Below are 20642 nucleotides of genomic sequence, written 5' to 3'. Positions count from 1 at the left end.
GGCTGGAAATGCAAGTGTGACAATTCCTATCATATTCCCCAGTCATTGTACTAAAGTACTTAACAGGCAGTGAGTGTCTTCAGGTTCAACACTTTCTCTAGGCCTGTATTTTTGCTTTTCAGAAGCTCAGATCAATGGCACCAGTCACTTGCACCTTACCCACCCATTTCCATCACTACAGCCTGCAATCAAAGATTATACAATACGACTTCAAACATTATGGACATGTTTCTGAACTTGTCCCAGAAAAAAAAATGACAAATAACTGGTCAGAAGCATGCCATGGGTACACATCAACATGTTTCAGTGTTACAGTAAAGCAAGTTACAGGCTTTTACTTCCTGGAAATCATTTCCCCTATATCTTACAAGTCAACCTCAGGAAGTAAAGCACTTTTTACGACATTCAGCTGACTCACAGCTCAGAAAATAAGCTTGACATGGTTCACTCATAGGTCCTGTTCAATTGTTCCCACACTTCAGGCGAGTGAATGTTACCAGGAGTAAATTTATTCTAGTGAAAGATGGGAAAGGGGAGAGAAAAAATGGTAACCTTTTTTACTTTTGTTTAATACAACAGGTGTTACACAAGACAGCTTGATCAATGAGGCTAAACACATGGTTTACAAGAAAGCAAAAATTACATGCAAGACTATGCAAATAAGACCTCAGGGGCAGAAAAAGAAGAACTGAAGGTTGTGTGTCTGTGTTCCCTATTATCTCTAGGTATCACCAAAACTTCATTTTGTATTTAACACGTTTGTCACACTTCTGAAATGCCTCTATTCAGATTACCATAAAATGATTGTTGCTGCTGCTTTTGCAACTGATCATGCACATTTAAAGAGACATCTGAATTAAATTGCTAACCAACTTTTCTTTTAAGTAAAGCCCATTTGACCCCTTTTAGATGCATTTCACAAGCATTAGTTGCAGTAAAAGAATAGCATAAAGGTTGGAAAACAATGCATAATGTACTTTTAAAATGCAAGCCCTCGAAGGTGCTATTTTAGTATGTTTTTAATATCCTTTTAAACTGATGTAGCCAACAAACATTTTAAATCAAATGATATTACCTATTTCATTGTAACCTCTTATTCCATTGCAAGTGTAAAGCATTCCCAAATGCCATTCAAGAGCACGCTTTAAAGAATTCTTGTAAAATAACCTCATCAGAAACATGTTTCTATCCAAATATTTCAAGTTCTCATGTCCGAGAATGGATTAAATACTGGCCATCAAGAACAGCATTCATATACATAAACCTTATATAGTGCACATGTGATACAAAAGATAGTTGTGGAGAATGATTTTATTGTTGAGTTGCTTCAAAAAAATACTCAAAAAATAAAACAGGTCATAAATTAAATTATGTTAACACAAAACCGAAATTCAGCATACTTACAAGCCACAGAAGAGCAGTGCAAAATTTTTAGGCTCGTTTTAAAACAACACACACGAATTAAAGTACAAAAATGATACGTTTTACAAATATATCCTGTATGTCCATCAAATGGAAACAGCTTTCCAATGATTTTTTGTATTCTTCCCTAAATCAAGGTTAAGTTTGCAAAATCTGAAAAGAATTGTATTGCTTTACATAAAAGTTAATAAAAAAAACCACAATGAGCAAAAATATAAAAACAATCAAAGGACTCCAAGGCTCCCATTAACAATCTCAGGTTATATATTATGAGCATGAAATACTACTACCACCATGAGGGGAGAAGTTTGGTAAAATTGTATCAAAATATCCTAAAAATACCTAAACAGTATCAAAGTTCTACAAGCCCAAATAAAATTTGAAGAAAGGGGTGTCAGTCAAACAGACACTTTTCAGTTTATATTTTAAAATGAGGTTTTTTTCATTCATCTGACTTCCTCTAGTGTCTATTTACTATAATTTACTACTACCAGGCTTCTGTATGGCCCTCAGTTAAAGTTTAGACTTCTGAGATTCTTCAAAGAAAAATCTGCCTTGTATGTAAAATGGTGCAATGCAGCAATGGCTAAACCGACAAGGTCATTTTTCACAGCACAAAAACCTAAAAACTGAAATTCAGAAACGTAAAAAGCATAATACTGAGAAAAGGACTCCCTTGTATAAAGGTACATTACCTTTTGACTGTGACATGGGCCCTTAAGTCACAACACAACTTTCAGAAATTGCTACCAAAAAAAAATTTAGGGTGTGGCATGTTAACAATCTCAAGGTCATTCCTCAAAAAAGAATCAAAATCAGTAAAATATTCTGTATCAAGTATTGACAGGAGCCCAGGGCTGTCCAGGTAAACAGTGTATTCAGAGGTTTTTACAAAAAAATAAAATAAAGTTGACAGATCATACCTCGATGCATGGCTGTGGACTGAACCCTCCTCTCCTTGGCTTTTGTCCTTATTTCTCATCATCTTTTAATTCTTAAATATTAAGGGGGGTGAGGGGTGTCTGTGTTTGCTTTGAAGTCCTGTGCCCAGGTATTTACTGTCAAAAGTTGAAAGAAAGGTAAGGTCCCAGTTTGTCTCATTGGCTTTCGTTAGCAGGAACAAAGTCCTGACGCTGCAATGATATTGTTATAACAATACACAACACCAATCGACACGGGGAAACGGAGATTCAAAACAAGAATATTCATTTTGAGAAGGGGGGGAAAAAAAAAAGAGAGAGGAGCACACACACACACACACACCAGAGGACCATCCTGCAAACTTTCCCAAAGTAACAGTGGATGCAAATAATCTCTGTATTTTATTGCGTCATCCCAAGGCAGCTCAAATCCGTCGGAAAAAAAAAAATAATCAAAGGACTGAAAGCGGCAGAAATTGGAAAACGAGGATTATTAATTGCCCACCTACCTGATCCATGCACCGGCGCCAGGACCCAGGCGATTTTAGTTTCGGGTGGTGGAAAAACATTAGATCCAAAATATTTCGAGGCAAAACGATCGAACAGAAAAACGTAGGAAAACGGCAAGGAAAAACAATTAAATAGATGCTAATCCACAAAATAGGTTGCTGTTAAAGCAGGAGAGGCGATAATTAGTACCAAAAATGTCCGGGGGAAAAAGCTCATTAGGAGAGCGCACAAAAATGGAGGTACGCCATGGCTTCTAAGCTGGAAAAACAACGACCTGGGCTCTCTCCACGGCTTCTTCTTTCCAGCAAGGCACGAAAAGAGTGCCCTCAAAATGTGCTTTTCTGCCCGAAAAGGGCTCGATCAGCCCCCGACCGGTGCCCAGGAGAGGCAAGGGGCCGTGGGGGCCCCCTGAGGCTGCCCGAAAGTTGGGGAAAGTTGCGTAAAGTGTCGGGGAAGGCACGGAGCGGAGCGCGCTCTCTCTAAGGCACAGCCGCCATCTAGAGCTCCTTCCCAGCTCTGAGCTCTGCCTTTGATTGACACTCTCTACATTTACCCCACAACTCAGGTGATGTACCATAGACCCACCCCTTCATTTCTACCAAAAAAAGAGAAAGCCTCCACCTCAAGGGTGCCTGCTACCCCCCAGCCCCTGGCTCCCCCAGACCACCCCAACTGGAGGGGCACCTTAACCCCAGCTGGCTCAGGCACCCTTTGCCACCCAGCAAAAAAAGCAATTTGTTCCTTTTGTTGTCAAGATTTGCTAAATATTTCAGTCCTTGGGCTAAAATTACTTCCTCCCTGGACAGGAAGTGCTGCTGGAACAAGCCATTTTGAAAGAATTGGAAGTGGGGCTAAGAGGCACAGATGCAGCAAGTGCCCACCTTGGGTGTCCACCCCACCCAGTGGGGAGCAATTCAAATACATGGGGTTACAAGTCCATTTGCAAGGGGGATTTCCTCCAGTTGCCACTGAGTGCCTGCAGGCTTGGGGACTGCAGCCACTCCAGCCTCGGAGCAAGCAGCTGCCCAGGGTAACTCTGCTCAGCTCCACAGCGCCTCCCTGGTGGCTCTGCTGGAGAGGAGCAAAATTGCAAGAGCTCTCATTTTCCTGCAGCAACTCAAGGCATGGTTGTGAAGGCTGCCATCTTTGCAAGTCCATCCCCAAGTCCTATTTCTTAACCCATTCTTGTTAGGAACAGCCTTCAACACTCCTGGGAGTAGCACTTGCAGAGCCACGTTGTGTTCAGGGCCCAGGGTGAGTGGTGCCAAACCAGCCAATTCTCAGATACAGCACCCTGGAGTTGAGAAAGAAACCCCAGGTTGAAGAACTGGAGGGAGCCTAAGCACAACACCATGCCCTTCTCCTCCATCACCACCATTTGTTGGTCCACACAGAGGAGCAATAGCCTGCCAGTAAGTGTCACAGGGGCTTTTCACACCATTTTAAATAGATTTCACAAGGTGCTGCAACAAGACATTAGTGGTCCAGATTTGGGGGCAATGTTCCAATTTGGTCTCATACTGATTGCATCAATGGCACAGGGTCTCAACCAATGCAAGCATCAACTTCTACCAGCAAGACCAAGAAGTTTTCTTTTAACTCCTCCACATCTTTCCCAACCATACCCTCAGTCAATCCATCCCCTCTCTTCAGTCCAGCCTGATCCCCTATAGTACTCACTAGAGTAGGCTGAGCTCCTACACTGTAATACCAATTTACTGACATGTTATTGATCAGATGCTTATAGAAGAATGCTAGCGACCCTGTGCACTTTTCCTAGATTAAAAAATTAAATCCATAAACGTAAAAAACAAAAGACATTGTAATGCCAAAATGAATTTGTATACAGTACTCAGGAAATCCACTACTGTGAAAATTCATCCTTTTTTAGACAGACCTTAGAACTTAATTCCACTATATAATAAATGGTGGAAACACACAACTTGGATGACAAGTGTGTATATTCAACATCACAAGACAACAGTTTGGTACAACTGCTATCACCACTATTAAAAAGAACCGCTATTAAAAAGAATCCAACAACTTATCAATAAAATATGAACAACCCACATGATTAAATCGCAACATTCCTCATTTGGAAGAACCCCTTTGTCTACATTATCTCAATAGGTAGCACTAGGTCTGTCCTGATATTCCAATGTAAGAGAAAAAAATTGGACTACCAGTTCAAGAGGAAGTTTCAAATATGAAAATGTTTCTCTAGATCAGATGGCTATAGTAACTATTACACAAAAAATTAAGTTGAAAAACTGACTATTTTTTATAGTCAATTTAAGCCCATAAAGGTTAAGCTTTGGTGTTTTACATGTAATGATAAAAAAGCAGATCAGAATTGCTCTACTTAAAATTTCTGGCATAGAAGGGGCAATTATTAAAGCAGTTAAATGTATATTAGAGCACAGACATGAATTTTGGACATTTTGTACAGACCCAATCTGAAGAAATGTGAATAGGTTGTTTAGAAGAGCGAAGGTAACAAACTCCAAAATAGATTTTTAGAATGGCATGCACACTTTTTTAAATAACCCCAAATATAAATCAAGATTTTGACAGAAGTCATCTTCAATTTTAAACAATATACTGTTCAGGAAAGTTGTTTAGAATTCAGTAGGGGTGAGCACGCACACAGGTAGAGACAAATAAGGAAAACAAGGTAACAGAAATGTTGGAAGAACTCTTCAGTCAGACCAACCACAGTTAAGAGGGGCCCTTCACTGCAAGCCAATTGTCATGTTTGATTGTCAAGATTGCAAATCCCTTACTTGAAATTTGTTCCATCCTATAGCAACTTGAAAAAGTTTAACAAAATTGAATATTTTTAACTCGCCAAATACAAAACAAAATGAACAAGCAAACAAACAAACAGCCCCCCCCCTTTCTCAAGTAGTTGCTGCACCCCTGAACACAACCCTAAACAGACTCTTTTTGAAAACTGACGAAGTGAAGAGCCTTGGAACCAAATACCACATTTCAAATGAAGCATCTCATGCCATCAATATTTATCACATTTAAATATTTCTTATTTTTATACTACCACACAAACAGAAAGTTAAGGTACCCAAGCATCAATACATTTTAAGATTTTTTTCCACCACAAAAGACAAACCAAGAATAAAGTGTAAAATATTTTTTATTAAATAAATCATTTGTTATAGCACAACAATACATTTCGTCTAATTAGGCAGCAATGCACCTGATGCCACCTTAAGTTCCTTGTTAAATGTACGTCTTCTGAAGCAAAACAAAACAAAAAAAAGACATCCACCCCTCCAACAGATCCATCTTCTATTCACCAATGTAATACCCTTAGGAACTCAATTCAGTCCAATGTCCATTTTGGAAAGATGATCGTAAACCCAGTTCTTCTCTGATTTAGTAATACTGAAGTCCATGTTAAAATGCCCCTGTCTTGGATGGATATATCACAGCACACATGCATTAGTCCATTTCCTCAACCTCTCAATCAACAGTGGAACTGCCATCTTGGTTTCCCATTCGTAGACTCCATTTGACACTCTTCATCTGACTGGATTCTTTATAAAAAATTAAAAGAAAAATGCTGTTGGAATATAGGTAATCTTATCCTTAAACTAAAGCAGAGATATTCAAGTACTGTTCTTCAAAGACATTTGAAACATCTATTTCACAGTTAAAGCTTCATGAATTTGGTTCGGTTTAATTACACATGCCAGAACACCAGGTTTTGTCACAGGCTAACGTGAGTACATCCCACAATATGATAGCCGATTAGCATTTTTCCTTTTTAAAAGGTAGAATAAAAAATTGAGGGGACAATTAAAAATGTGAATAAAAAATGTCACATGGAAAATTTCGTAAGAAATTACATAAAGGTAAAAAGAGTTTTGAACTCTAGCAACAAGCGATACTGTATTCACCTAAAGTTGAGGTAAATAAGTTATTACTGTTAAGTACTTTCAGTCAGCATAGACCATCTCATGAGGCTCTGAAGTGGGAGGTAAACTTTGTTACAATTAAAGTTGGTATTTTGAATTACAGTCTCTACTTCAAAATACCAAAGTCATAAAAGGTAGGTTACCAAGACAGGGTGTTACTGGAGAACACTAGAAACTCCTAGAACAGCACCTTCTTAGCTTCAACAGCCTAGCCTACAAGAAACGCATGGCAATTTTCTATGCAATTAACATTTGAAAATATATGGAATTATCATTTTCGTGGTTTCTGGGAAAGGAAAATGTCGAAATGAGATGGAAATAAAGTTATAGTACTTTGAGTAACTGCCTTCAGCATGGCCATCAAGATGCTACACCAGCCAATCATACTTCCTCCAACCCTCCAAATGTACTCATCATGCAATGGCAGCAGTCTGGCTCAAAGCAACAAATGGCAAATGAAGCCCTACTGTAACTCATATCAAAATAGGACATTTGGTTCAATATCAATCTTTTTCAATGACTTTCAAGGAAAAAAAAAAGGACTTTTTACTTTTGTAAACGATTTTTGATCCCAGTAGACAAAACTGAAACAGGAAACCACTACATGGCAGAATAGCAAACAAAACTTAAAAAACCTACACATCACCAGGCAAGTACCATCTACTGGGGGAAAAAGCTTAAAATGTAAGAAAGGTTTTTCATTATTATTCTCTTTTAATTTTGTTTATTTGCATCTCAGTTTCGCTTTTGTGGCCTTTTATTTCCTCCTGGTTTTTGTAGCGTACTTTTTTAACTTAGCCATTAGTTCAGTTTTACAACCAATACCACCAGCATTTGGTCTGCTTAGAAAGTTCTAGAATATTAGACAGAAATGCTCCTGAAATTCTGAAAAACACCGCAGAACTGAGCGCAGCCGTCTAATTTGCTTTTTGGGGGTTGTATTTGTTGGGGGGGGGGGGGGTGTTTGCCTCATCAAGAAAGTTCCACCATTTTCATTTCAAATATCCATGCACAAGTGAAAAATCCTACAAGTTAATGAAGAGGTTCATCTCCCAGTTTCATAAGTGCTATTTATACCATGGTCCCTATGCTAGCATTCCTCTAGGGGCAAAATGTCCCCCTCTCCACCACTTTATTACAATGTACTTCTACATCAGTGAAATGACAGACCTGCACTTTTGCTTCAGATTACGTTGTACGATGTGGGTAACATACAACACATAGCCCAAGTTTGGTTTTTTGTTCAAACAATATGACTACTTAGGCAAGCAAGGGGGTATTTTAGAACAGTATTATCCAAGTTTAACTTCATACTAATTTATCAAATCAAACATGCAAGCCTAGATTTAAAGCAATTTAGGCATCCAAAAATGGGCTTATTTAAATTTTTTAAAAAGCCAATTAAGTCTAAGGCACCAAAAAATGAATAGCCATGTTTTATCAATTGCCTCAGTCAAATATGAAGACTTAAGCTAATATCCAATCCATAAACAAGTCATTAAGTTCTTACTACTTCTGTTAAGAAATAAAGGAAGCTTAATCACTGGCTTGCTAACCAGTCTGGTCTTCAAATTATGCAAATCTAATTCTATTCTTCTGCCTGAAAAGCTAGTACATTTGATAAAAGACATCTAATCCTAACTTATTTTGGTTCAGCCATACTTGGTTACACCAACTAGGCTGATACAGATATGGGGGAAAGAAGTGGGGAGACATCTTTCATTATAAAATAATTGATATTTTCCTTTTAAAAAGAATCCCCAAATTTCAAGTTTATACACTCGTTAGAATTTCTGTAGAAAGATCCACCCCTTCCCTCCCAAACCTGTTATAGCAGAGGGCAACATATTAATAGCATTCACTGAAAAGCTACGTTCATTTGGACATGAGATCTAATGCTAAAGTTTTAATTAACATTTTTTCAGACTATTTGCCTATTCTGTATGGTTTTTACAAGCAGATTTAAGGAAAAAGCCAATGTCTGCCCAGAATGGATTCCTCCTCCAATAAGCTTTAAAAAAAAAAAAAAAAAAATCGCTAGGTATTTATTGGAATCAATGACTACAGAGTTGTCAAGTTTTGCTACTTGAAGCTTACACTTTATTTACATCCTTCTGTAGAATTAGTAGGCTAGACAGCCACCCACACTTCAAAATGTTCTAAGCCTACTGGCTATTGTATCTGGTTCTGATTAAACAAAGTTAATATTCTAGCTAGTATGCAGTGAAATTCTATTAAGTTTCCCCCACCACACTGCCAAAATTCATGTCAAACTATCCATTAAGTAGGAACAGTCAATTTTTATGGAAAGGTTTAAACTCAGTTTGGATATTTTTAAGTTCATCTTATCATATTCTTACATCACAAACCAACTTTTTGCCCCCATGTTGAAAGATGGACAAGAGCCCACAGAAACAAACAAAAAAGAAATCTGTTATAGCCCCAAGTGTTCTTAGTGTGTTCCCTTAGCTGTCAAAAATCCTTGTTTCACTACACTACCACAAGTACAGAGCAAACAGTCAGAAGACTTCACTTTTGCCAAAATTTACAGAAGTAGGCTCTCTCTTCATGGACAGAGGTGTGATAAACTTTTACACTAGTACAAAGATGTCACCTCATCTTCACTGAAGGATAACGAAATGGATGAAATTCTCTGTTCAACAATACTTGATGAGACCTTCAAGGAAAAGAAAAATGTAAGACTGCCTTTTACAGTCTCAGAAAGCCTCAATGTGGTTCTGGACCACTTGCAAGAAGTCCGGGGAGGGGGGGGGGGGGGGAGGAGAGGAGTTAATTCCCACTGATATTAACATACCTCTTGCCTAGCTAAGGGTAAGGTTTTGTAAGACTGTCCAGTTTCTCTCCTTTCCCACTGAGACAATGCTGATTTTAACTATAGGTGCTCATATAAGCACAGCAATGAGCATGACAACTTCATACAAACAGCTATATACATTTTTGGCTCAGAAAAACTATCCCCCAGATTCCTTGGATTCTATTTTACCTGAAGTTGGATCCAAGAGTTTTTGCTGACATCTCATGTTTTGAAATTAACTGTAATGTCTGGGGAGTACCTCTGAAACCAAGCATTCTAGATGGCAGTGAGAAGCCCAATGCCAAATACAAATGTTTATTTGTGAGCACACACATTTTTCTCATTCAAAAACAACTTCAGTGAGGTAATGGTTTGGGATTAAAAAATGTGAACTTAATCTACCTTTGAATTTGACGAAAAATGACACCAAGGTCTTCAAAGAACAATAAATTAAGTTGTGCTCATTTAATTTGCAAATACATGTTAAAATAGCTCTTCCTTAAGATCGGTTCAGGGTTCCAAATTGAGATATAGCCTACTCTAAAAATTATATAAAAGAAAGGTAGACCTCTGCAATGTATGCCTGAGATGCCACTAAATTACTGCTTGAGAAACAAGAACCCTGATTACATGAGTTTTAAAATCCAAATTAGAGGAATAATAAAGCATAAGAAACAAGAAAGCAAAAGTTACCACAAAAGGTATGAGGCATGCCAAGAAATCATAGAAATATTTATACTTTTAAACAGAGACTTTAGCATGGCAAGAAGGAAGGTGATGAACACAGCACAATGGTCTCTACTGGATAACATGGCAAAAGCGAGCTCCAAGAAGGAATTTCAAGTTGCAAACATTGTTTAAAACACAGCAAAGCATATTTTGATCCAAATGTAGGTAGCACTGTGGAAAACAGCACAGAATAAAACTGAAGAAACAAGAAAGCTAACAGTACAAACAGGAAAAAGTTGAAAAAAAAAAAAAAGCACATGTAATCTTCAAAAATTAAGTCACCAAGCGCAAGACCCCACAAGCCCTAGTGCAACAATCTAGCAAATTCTAGATTGTACAGCTAGGCTTGCGAACGCCGCTTAATGGCCTGAAGACATTGGAAGTTTTATTCAAAATGAAGATTTTTAATTAATTAAAAGGAATAAAATACTATAGCCCCTAGCATATTTATTTTCAGAGTTAAAATATGGTCTGTGCTACACCTGCACCCACTCACTCTGAGTTTACAATATGCTCTAGCTTTATCTTGTCTTGACAAGAATGACTAATTTGGAAGTTATCAGGAAGAGTGAGCAGCTTTGGCAGCCACATGCGGAGCAATGGGGTATTTGGCACCTGGGGAGGCACAGAAGGCAACATGCATTGCAAGGTAAGCAGAAACACCCAGATAATGTGGTAATACAAGTAGTAGTGAAACTATTAAGATGACTGAATGTCACCTGCTTGTTTCAAAGTTAACAGATGCTGGACTGTCCTCACATCTTGGAAGTACTGCCTGCAGTCTCAGGCACTACTGAATCAGTTAATATTTCACATTTGGAAGATTATCTTCAAAAGTAAGAAAGATGAAGACATTATAATCTGAGCCAGTTCTGTAGCAAAATTTGAATTTAATAGTAAATTCTGTCATTGCAGGACCTTAAAATGCACTAAACACCCTGATTAAAGCAAGGACCAAGGTGCCTGAAGTTTTTACAGAGACAGAGTCACAAAGAAGCCTGGTATCTTGGCAGATGAAAGAACCCCAAGAAAATTATGTACTAAAGGCAGCAAAATCTTGCCCCAGAGTATGGTTCTTCTGATAACCAGAAACTGAAAACAAAATGTGATTCCCCATGAAATGCCACTGCCATTTTCATCCAATAATAATACCTATGAAGTAACATCAACCCTATTCTCCTATTCAGACCTGGCAACCTTGCCTGTTGATTGCACAGATAAGTACTCCTAAACGAGATCCTATAAACTACCTCTTTAAAACGGTAGTTCATACAGCCAAAATCATGTATTGTCCTTTGTGAAGCTAAGGGCCTCTGATCCCAATTAAGTAAAGACATGAGAACAATCTCAGAAAAGAAAATTCCTTTGAGATGGTTACTAACCAGTCTGCTGAAGATGAAGAACCTTTGTTGATGTTAACTGGAGAACGCAAGGACAGCCCCTAACAGGATGCTTATAACACTGTTCATTCGGCTATGTCGTTTGCTACTCTGTACTACAAATGTGTAATACAGCATTGACGAAACACAGCAGTACTTTTAGCAAGTAATATATTTAATGCATTAAAGGACTAAATTAAAAAAAAAGGATTACTGTAAATCCTACAATACATGGAAGAGACTTTTAAATAAGCAACTGAGCTATGTAAGATGCCATGTAAAAATTGCATTCTTTTGTGTAAAATCCCCAAATTAAGAGTTTGCTACTCTGGTCCTTTCAAAAATCATTTTTTTTTAAATATACTTAAAGTCATTTAAAAAAAATTAAATAAAAATCCTTTATTAAGTTAAAACACTACATCCACAGAGAATATATTTTAAATCATATGTAATTGTATTAGCAAGAACAGCTTACCAGTGCTTCAGTCAACATCAGCTACTTTGTATATATTGAGTAGATCAATCCCCTTCAACATACCTGCAGGGGAAAATTAAAACACCCAAATTCAGTCAACTGGAGATTTAAAAACAGCCTACCCCAAAGCCCCCATTCTGTGTAGTTGAAATAAATACTCAGCAAGAGAGAACAGTGCAGAAAAGGTTGAAGCATTTGGAAGGGAGAAGGCACTTGGGCCAAAAATTGTAGCTCTACAGACTGTGGTTTTAGATCCCGTTAAAATCACAACTAGTTTACAACCACCCTCTGCACCCAGCTACATTAAAGCCCATAGACACAAAGATGCAGCTGAAAAAGGAAGCTGAAACTAGCCATCTGAAAACCAAGCAGATGGAGGAGACTAAGGCACCCATGTAAAATACCCTGATACGTCCAGTCTACTTCCAACTCATCTACTCTGACAGCAATAACTGGAACTCTCAAAGTTCCAGGTGATACTGCAGTTAAAAAAGGATCCTCGGGTGATCCTCAGTATCACTCAGGTAATAATAAAGTTAAATAAAGTACAGGTATTCAACACATTTTGCCATGCAACTAATGTTTCTTATAACGCAGCTGTAAGAATACAGCAAAATTCTATACCCAACACATTTTTCCACGTGGTCAGCTAGAATGAACTGAAGGCCTATCTTTATAAACATCTACTCGTAGCCCATATCAGTATTAGTATATTGGTCCATCTCCAATAGGTAAGTAGGTAAATATGTAATTACAACATGGAGAGCAAGATACCAAAAGCTCTTTTTTGCACTTGAAAACCTTCATCTGAATCAAATGGTCTAAAGCAATAAACTATACAAATTATCCTACAAAAAGAAGAGTCAGAATAAATTATTCCCTTATGCTTCAGGTAACACATTCCTCTTGAAAAGTGTAATCTCCAATATGTCGTAATATATGAATACATCCAATGATTTGGGAAATTCTGATGCAGTTTTATAAATTCCAATCCTTTACTTCAGCTCTCTTCCTTACAAGTTACTCTCTTCACTTAATACTTACCATTCAACATCAGATCTTTCCATTTTAATTATCATTTCAAGTAAACTAGCTTCAACAAAAACTTATTGAAGTTATTTCAATAAGTTTTGAAATATGGTCATTGAAATATGGTTACTTTTCACATCTGGATATCCAACAAACTTAAAATGATAACCAGTATATGCCAGCCAATTTATGCAGATACCACTGATGTGGAGCTTATAGGTTTAAACTACGCATTTAAATGTGATTCAACAGATCCTATTTGATCCAGTAGGATATGGAATACAACAGCCTGTTTTTTCAGCATACTTCCATTTTCATTCAGTCAGCTAAAGGAGGTTATTTTTCAAAGACATTTAGGCTGGAACTTATTAACTATCAGGCTATGAAACTCTAAAACAACATTCCAGTAGTACTGAGGCAACAACCACCGACTGTTAGGATGAGTATGGTTAGCTTATGAAAGACACTGTATGATATGGTTGCCTGAAATAGCAAGGGACTGGACTTGAAGACCCAATGGTTCCTTCCAGTCTTATGTTCCAAGCAAAGATGGCCAAATTTGAGAGGAAACAGAAACAATATGCTCATTTGTCCAATTAAAAAAAAAAAATGTACAGAAGACTATCACTTCACTATTTAAGTGAACACAATGCAACACAAACAACTTTAAAGTAACTATATAAAACCTATGGAGAAATTCAAAGCCCATCTAGGCACGTCTAATGGCATTTCATAATTTCTTGGCATGAATTACACATTTAGCAATCTTTTTCACTGTGCATTTAATATCTTCTTAAACCAATTTCATAACAACCTTACTAGCAGTTAAGTCATTCTGCCTTACTCAAGTTACAGATCTGACCAAGAATGCTTTGCATTCAAAAACGTATCTAATGTTATCACAATCATACAGTTGATCCAATTAAAGATCACAGAGTAGATTTGCACGTTATGGACAAAAGGAGATATGGATATCGCAACAAAAGAAACACCCAAAGAAATCCAGAGACCCTAAACTCATGAAAGGCAACAGAACAGTTACAATGATAAAAGAAGCAGGATTGAATATACTGAATTAAGGGTTCTTTACAAATCAGTACAATTTTGGTAAAAAAACAACAAGTAGCACTGTCTACCCCTAAGTGACTTGACGAACTAAGAAAGGTTTACCGCAAGCAAGTAGTGAAATGATAGTAATCAATTGCATTTCTTGCCTGCTAATAACTAGTGTACAGTTTCTGTAATTTCCAGTCATGCACACTACACTTGCAATTTACAAGGGTGTTTCAGAAAGTAATGGCAATTTAAAAATAATGCCATATTGCGTGAAATGTATGGGAAACTACATGGCAGCAGGGAACACTGATGGTGGTATTTTTGAACATGTTCGTCGTTTATGACTATGCAGAGAAGAGATGTGGTCCAGTAAATGATCACCGCACACAAAATTATTTTATTTCAAAACTGAAGTTACTTACTGAAATACCTTTGTACAACTTCAAATCTAATCACACTGATTTGCCAGTACAGTACTAACTTACTTATAACTTTATCTTATATCAGTTAAGAACAAAAAGTGTTCACAAAGGCATAAGATCCACAAATTAGGATAGTGGTCATAAGTAAAACATAATTTTAGCTGAATAGTAGCACTTTTAGCTAGTACATGTAAATTTCCCACTTACTGCTAAATTTATTTTATCAACTGTAAAAATAGGATATTAGTCTGACTAGCTGTTGTAACCTTTGTAGAACTCATAGTAAAAAACTTGTATCACCCCAAAACAGGAAAATAAGCAATCATTTGAAATTTGCAGCTCACCTCAGGGATTTGTACAAGTATTTCCATGAGTTAGAAGCTCGGAAATATTATGCTCTGCTTCACAGAAGGGTGGGGGTGTCTCATGTTGTGCCACTTGACAGTGGCTCTTCAACCAAAGGGCTGGCATTACTAGTTCTAAGGGAGTCCTAAGTGAGAAGACAGCAGCAGCCCCTTTGGTGTGATGTTGTACTAACCATGGCTGTATGGGGGGCAATTAGTTTGAAACAGCAGTGACACCAACAGGCCTGCACATAAAATGCCATTTTTAGGTTGCCATGTTAATATGCTGCAGAGTGCCTGGAACACACCTTTCCTTGATTCCCTAGTGAGATGTATCAAATCTACTAAGATCTGCAACAAAGAATTACTGCCATATACATCAGGATGTACCATCCTGAATTAAAATAAGGGAGAAAAATGGAAGTGAAGCTCCAAAGAGTAGGCAAAAGAATTCAGAAGTTAAAAAAATATAGTTTTACATTACAGGATATTTACTACACAGAATATGATGTTGATATTAGAAAAATGCAGAGCCATTAAGGCCAAGGTATTCTTTTTTCAAATGCCTTATAAGCTTCTAAATCAGTCAAGGTGAGCCAGCCCATCATAAATATGTATCTTTAATTATGGGTAGATCAATCAATATTGAATTTTGGATCATGAAAGGCTTGATAAAGGAGTACAAACCTCGAATCTCTCAAATTAAGTGGAAGTATTACTACAAATCAGTGGTTCTCAAACTTTTTAGACTCAAGGCACCCCACGTTAGGCTCAATGCACTCCTCAGAAAATGCCCACTCTTAGTTTTAACTTATTTTTTTAGTAGGAAAAATGAAGCATTTTCTGTTGCAAAGAACTCCAAAACACCACAATAGATCCGACTTTAAAATAAATAAATAAATACTGTGGATTCTTATTTGAAAATGTTAGGCTTATCTTGTGACTTTTGTTTGCACATCTAACAATGTGAGCATTGTATGGCATCCTGCGGCACCCCTGAAAGGATCTCGAGCCACCCCAGGGCGTCATGAAACCCTAGTTGAGAATTACTTCTAGTACTTCAATGAAAGTTACAAGCTTCTCTTAGCTTTATCATTACTAAGTTATTAAAAAAGTCTGTGCTTGGTACCGTTCTGTTCCACGGCGCTTCAGATTCACACCACATATCATGTTCTGCTCTTCACAAAGATGATTTCTGATGATTCCTAATTCACAAGTTTCACACTAAGCGTTTAAACGACTGATTTCTGCTGGATTTTTACACAATGTATGCAGTCAACATTTAATACGTTTTCCAGCAGTTTACCTATACTGTCTGTTATCCACATATATTATGCAAACGATCAGCAAGTCAAATATGGGCAAGAAGTCCACATTCAAGTAATACTGGGACTAACGCGAACCTCCAATTGCATGAAGCAGAGGTGTTCTGAAAACGTGCTCATAGAAGTCACACATTTTAATAACTAAAGCAATTAGCTGGAATATGTCGAAGTTCACACTGAAGCCAAATGCATTCTCAGCTGGAAGACATTTAAAAGAACCGTGCTGCTTTGTCATGGTATCAAACAGTTGCTCTTCTTCAGCACTAACAGGCAAAGTTAAGAGTTGCATGTCAGGATTCTCAGTCTCCTCATCAAGATGACCTTAAAAGTTTAAGATCTGAATTTGGTGTTAAATACCACAGGGTATGGCAACCTGTGAGACTGAACCTGTTAATCTAAACAGAGACTGGCAACTTTGAATTACATTAGAATCACATTTCTACCTGGCATCACGTTACAGTTCATCAGTCCAAAACTCTATCTTAGGTGATGTCTCAAATTCAAACATAATTGAAAACTACTCTCTGTATGCTGCAGACAGGACAATATGATATTTGATACGGCTAGTGTTCCAAGTTATTCTTAAAAAAAAAAAAAAAAAAAAAAAAGATAAGATTTTAGTATATAAACATTACAGGTTTTTTGTTTGGTTTTTTTTTAAGTGCACAAAAACCCGAACAAGAATCAGATTCAGGTGACCTCAAAGCAATAAAATAAGGGAAAATGTATTGGTTCAATTTGGTTATATATGCCCAATGAGACTGTACATGCGCAAGTGTATATACAGAAGGATAGGAAGTTCCACCTTTTTGGTGCAAACCAGTTTCTTAATCCTTCATTTTTTAAACATTTAACATAAAATTATTTCAGATGTTATAAACATATACGCTTTTTGCATAACCCTAAGAAAAGATGCATTTAAAGGCACAACAACATTATAAATGGTGTTTAGTATATAGTCTTTAAATACTGGGGAAAAAAAGAAAAACAAAGCTTGGTCAAAATACAGTATTTTGTGATGTTCGTGCTTTAAACAAAAGCTACCATTTAAATTTTTATTGTTTATTTTGCTCAAAAAGTGACTTTAGGGGGTTAACAGTCACTACAGCATACCTGATACGTACCATACAGAATTTTGAATGCATCTTTCCATCAATGCTTAATAGATGACCCAACCAAATCTTCAGAAAGGAACACGAAACAATACCCAGTGCTTCCTTTAAAGAAAAAGAAAAGAGAGGGAGAAAAATAAACAGATTTGTTTCAAAGAGTAACTTATCTACATTCCAACACCTCAGCACCTGGAATATCTAAAATTGTACCTAAAATAACATATTTGGGATGAGTGTTTTAAACCCTGTCCAAAGTATATGGAATAACAACAAAAACGTTGTTTTACGTGTTCAAGCTCAACCCAAGGAAAAAAAAAAAAAAAGATGCTGCTCTAAGAAGCATTTTTTAATATATAAATACCCAATATTTTATATTGCCACATTTAAAATTCATGGTATGCTTAAATGAACTAGTTTTTTTTACTGAACATCAAAATAGACCATTCAAATCTTTACAAAATTCGATACATATTTTTCATTTGGAAGAAAGGAAAAATAAAAAAGTAATATTCTGATTAAAGATGACAATTTTCCTCTCCCAAAATGCACTCACTAATACGTATAATCTATTCACTTTTTAAAGTGTTTTCACCAACTCAGGATTTTATACAGCAGGACTGTTAAACTTGATAATTTTCATGATGAGGCTCCTAACTACCTAAACAAAATACGCTGTAGAATCCAAATTATTTTAATTTACCCAATTTTCATTTAAGAATGGCGTTTTCAAGAATGTCTATTTTAATTTTTCTTTGCATAGCAGAAGATTACAGTTAGACAAACCTTTAGAACTGAAAAAAATCTTAAAGTAGAAATGAACGCAAACTATGAAAAGAAAGAATAAACCACTCTTACCTAACAATTACCTTTATACAATTCTTCTGGAAGACAGTCAGGAATCAAGGTACATATTTGCCGAATTCTACCTTTAAGAGAGAAAAAAAAATAAGTTTTAGGGTTTTTTCCCCCTCTTTATATAAGTTTGTTGCAATAATTACTTGTAAAGCTAATATAAGCATATTTCAGAAATTTAGTGTTAAGATGAAGTCAGAAGTACATCTGCAACAAAAATCTGAAAAAAATCCCAGAATGTTGGTCTTTCTACATACTTGGTTTAAGATAGACACTGGAATGAGGTATATTTTCGACATCACATGCACAAAGCTTTACTGCATGAAAAGAGGTAAATTTGACTTTTCTTAATTTTTACTACTACCATATTAATAAGAGTAAAAATAAACTGCAGCGAGTTCTGTGCATTTTAGAAAGCAGAACCGAAGTTATTTTTCCAAAGCGTGACTTTTCCAATTTAACCCAGAACGTCCCTCAAATCCTTCCCTCCAACAAAGCCCTTAAAAGCAAGCAATGCAAAATTAAAATAAACCCACCCCCACTAACAGCAACCAGTGTTGTTAAAATGGCTTCTGTCATCAGCTTCTCTGAATTTTAAGCCACAAGTTACTTGATCTCACCAAGTAAGATATCAGCTTTGCCCTTTAGAGTAGTTTTAAAACTTGCAGCATCTTTGACCTTTAATCAGCGCCCAGACTACGCTCTTTCACACTAAAAGCACATCTGCATTAGCACTAGCCAACTTTTGTCATCTTTTGTCAAAAGCCTTAACATAACGCTGCTGCAGCAGTTACATCCATCCCTAGTGCTCCATACCTAGAAAAAGTTTGAAAGATTATTCTACAAAAATATTATTTTAAACTCATTTGCAACATCAACAACTAAAAACACCTATATGTAAATTCAATTCCTCGTATCTCTTAAAGTACAAAGGGTAAGGATCTTTCAACCATTTAAAAAAAGAAAAGAAAAACCTGTTAAGAAATTAGATCAACTTGTTTGTTTTCTAAACCAAATTAACTACTGAAGCTGAAACAACAGTTGAAGAAAACCACAATTTATTTATGTATATGTTTACATTAACATACTAAAAAATAGCAGACACCCACCTAAAGCTAGAACTTTCTTTCACCAAACTATGCATGTCACAGCCTGCCCAACACTGCAGGAGTGTTTCTGTAATCATAAAATCATCATAATCCAAATCTAAAATAAGGACATAAACACTTTCCATGGAAGAATAACAATTATTACGATCCATCAAATTTCTTTTTAAAATTAAAAGCCTATTTTCGTCTTAATGCCCCAATTAATATTTATAAAAGCTGTCACGAAACCTTAGATTTACCTTTCAATCGCAGTCGAAAAAGAATATAAAGATTTTAATAATCCCGTATGACTCAACACCAAATAAAAATGCAACCAACATGGCTACACATCATCTCCATTTAATGTAAGAGTACAGCTGCTGAACATTTACCTTCCCATATCTTACAGCAACTTTTACAAACCAGGAATGTGAACATTTTCCAAAACCTGGGGGATCGTCACTGGACTCGAGCCAACGTCAAGCAAACATTAAATGCTCCGTTTAAAACTTTTCTTTTTAAAAGTTGCACAGTTATTGTTACACGGAGGCTGAATTATTAAACAAGTCTTTTTTAAACGGCAACAAAAACACGCTAATACAGAGGGCTGCAACCTGGCTACCTGCGACACGCGTAAAAACCTAAAAGACAAAAAAAACCCTCAATACTTCATTCTGGTTTGTTTTAAAGCTACTCACTGCACAGCGTATAAATCTATCCGTCCGCTCGACGCATCCTCTCTGGTCACCCTGCTTCCCCCGAAACGGCAGCGCTGTCACCCCGTTTCCCTAGCTCATATCCAAACGGCGGCATTTCCCCCCCCTCCACCCCCCAACTTTCCACTGCAGGCTTGGCACCGCCGAAGCCGTTTGGAAAAAAGCTGCCCGAGCAGAGTCAACGCCATTTAAATCCATCTCCGACTTCGGGTTCAACTTCTGCCTCCCCTGCCCGCCCCGTCCTTCTCGTCCGGCAAGCCGCTCGCGAATGAAGCCGGAGCGGTCTCCTCCTCCGCCGCCTGCTTTCCACGAGCGGCTCGGGAAGAGTTAAAAGCCAACACCCCACCCACCCCCGGAAAAAAAAAAAAATCAGGAAAAAAAATAGTTTTATGTTTTAAGAGAAGCAGACGTGGCGTCTTTGTTCTCCCAAACCACCGCCAGTTTAAACAGCCCTGTGAGGGTTTGCAGGGGGGACGGGGACATTTAAGCAGGGATGGAGTGGAGTCAAGTCCC

At 37.1% G+C, this 20642-nt stretch overlaps 1 protein-coding gene and 1 long non-coding RNA gene across 15 annotated transcripts in view; both read right to left on the bottom strand.

Moving 5' to 3' along the window:
* CHD2 (chromodomain helicase DNA binding protein 2) overlaps positions 1-3444 on the bottom strand; it is a 74028-nt gene extending 70584 nt beyond the window's left edge. For 2 of the 11 annotated variants that reach the window (XM_025208956.1, XM_006027692.3), the window contains exons 1-2: positions 2852-3419; positions 2346-2480 (exon numbers count right to left, since the gene is read on the bottom strand). In XM_025208956.1, the coding sequence (XP_025064741.1) occupies positions 2346-2407 (62 nt within the window). In that variant the 5' untranslated portion in view covers positions 2408-2480; positions 2852-3419. Of the gene's footprint in view, positions 1-2345; positions 2481-2851 lie in introns of those variants that run through there. The other 9 variants (XM_025208959.1, XM_025208958.1, XM_025208955.1 and 6 more) reach the window with 5 other exon arrangements.
* A 2541-nt stretch (positions 3445-5985) lies between these two features.
* LOC102379692 lies at positions 5986-20633 on the bottom strand. Of its 4 annotated transcripts, none has more exons than XR_003095030.1 (6): positions 20112-20633; positions 19435-19531; positions 18329-18399; positions 17486-17578; positions 12186-12248; positions 5986-6406 (listed from the first exon to the last, which is right to left on the bottom strand). It is a non-coding gene; the product is annotated as an uncharacterized LOC102379692 (long non-coding RNA). The 4 variants fall into 4 exon arrangements; XR_003095031.1 differs by having other exon boundaries at positions 19435-19501; positions 20112-20631; XR_324331.3 differs by lacking the exon at positions 19435-19531 and having other exon boundaries at positions 20112-20624.
* Between the last annotated feature and the right edge of the window lie 9 nt (positions 20634-20642).

The sequence above is a fragment of the Alligator sinensis genome, unplaced genomic scaffold, assembly GCF_000455745.1.
Source record: "Alligator sinensis unplaced genomic scaffold, ASM45574v1 scaffold857_2, whole genome shotgun sequence".
NCBI classification, from domain to species: Eukaryota; Metazoa; Chordata; order Crocodylia; family Alligatoridae; genus Alligator; species Alligator sinensis.
Note: the sequence above shows the minus strand (reverse complement) of the source record. Positions and strands in the feature narration are given on the sequence as shown.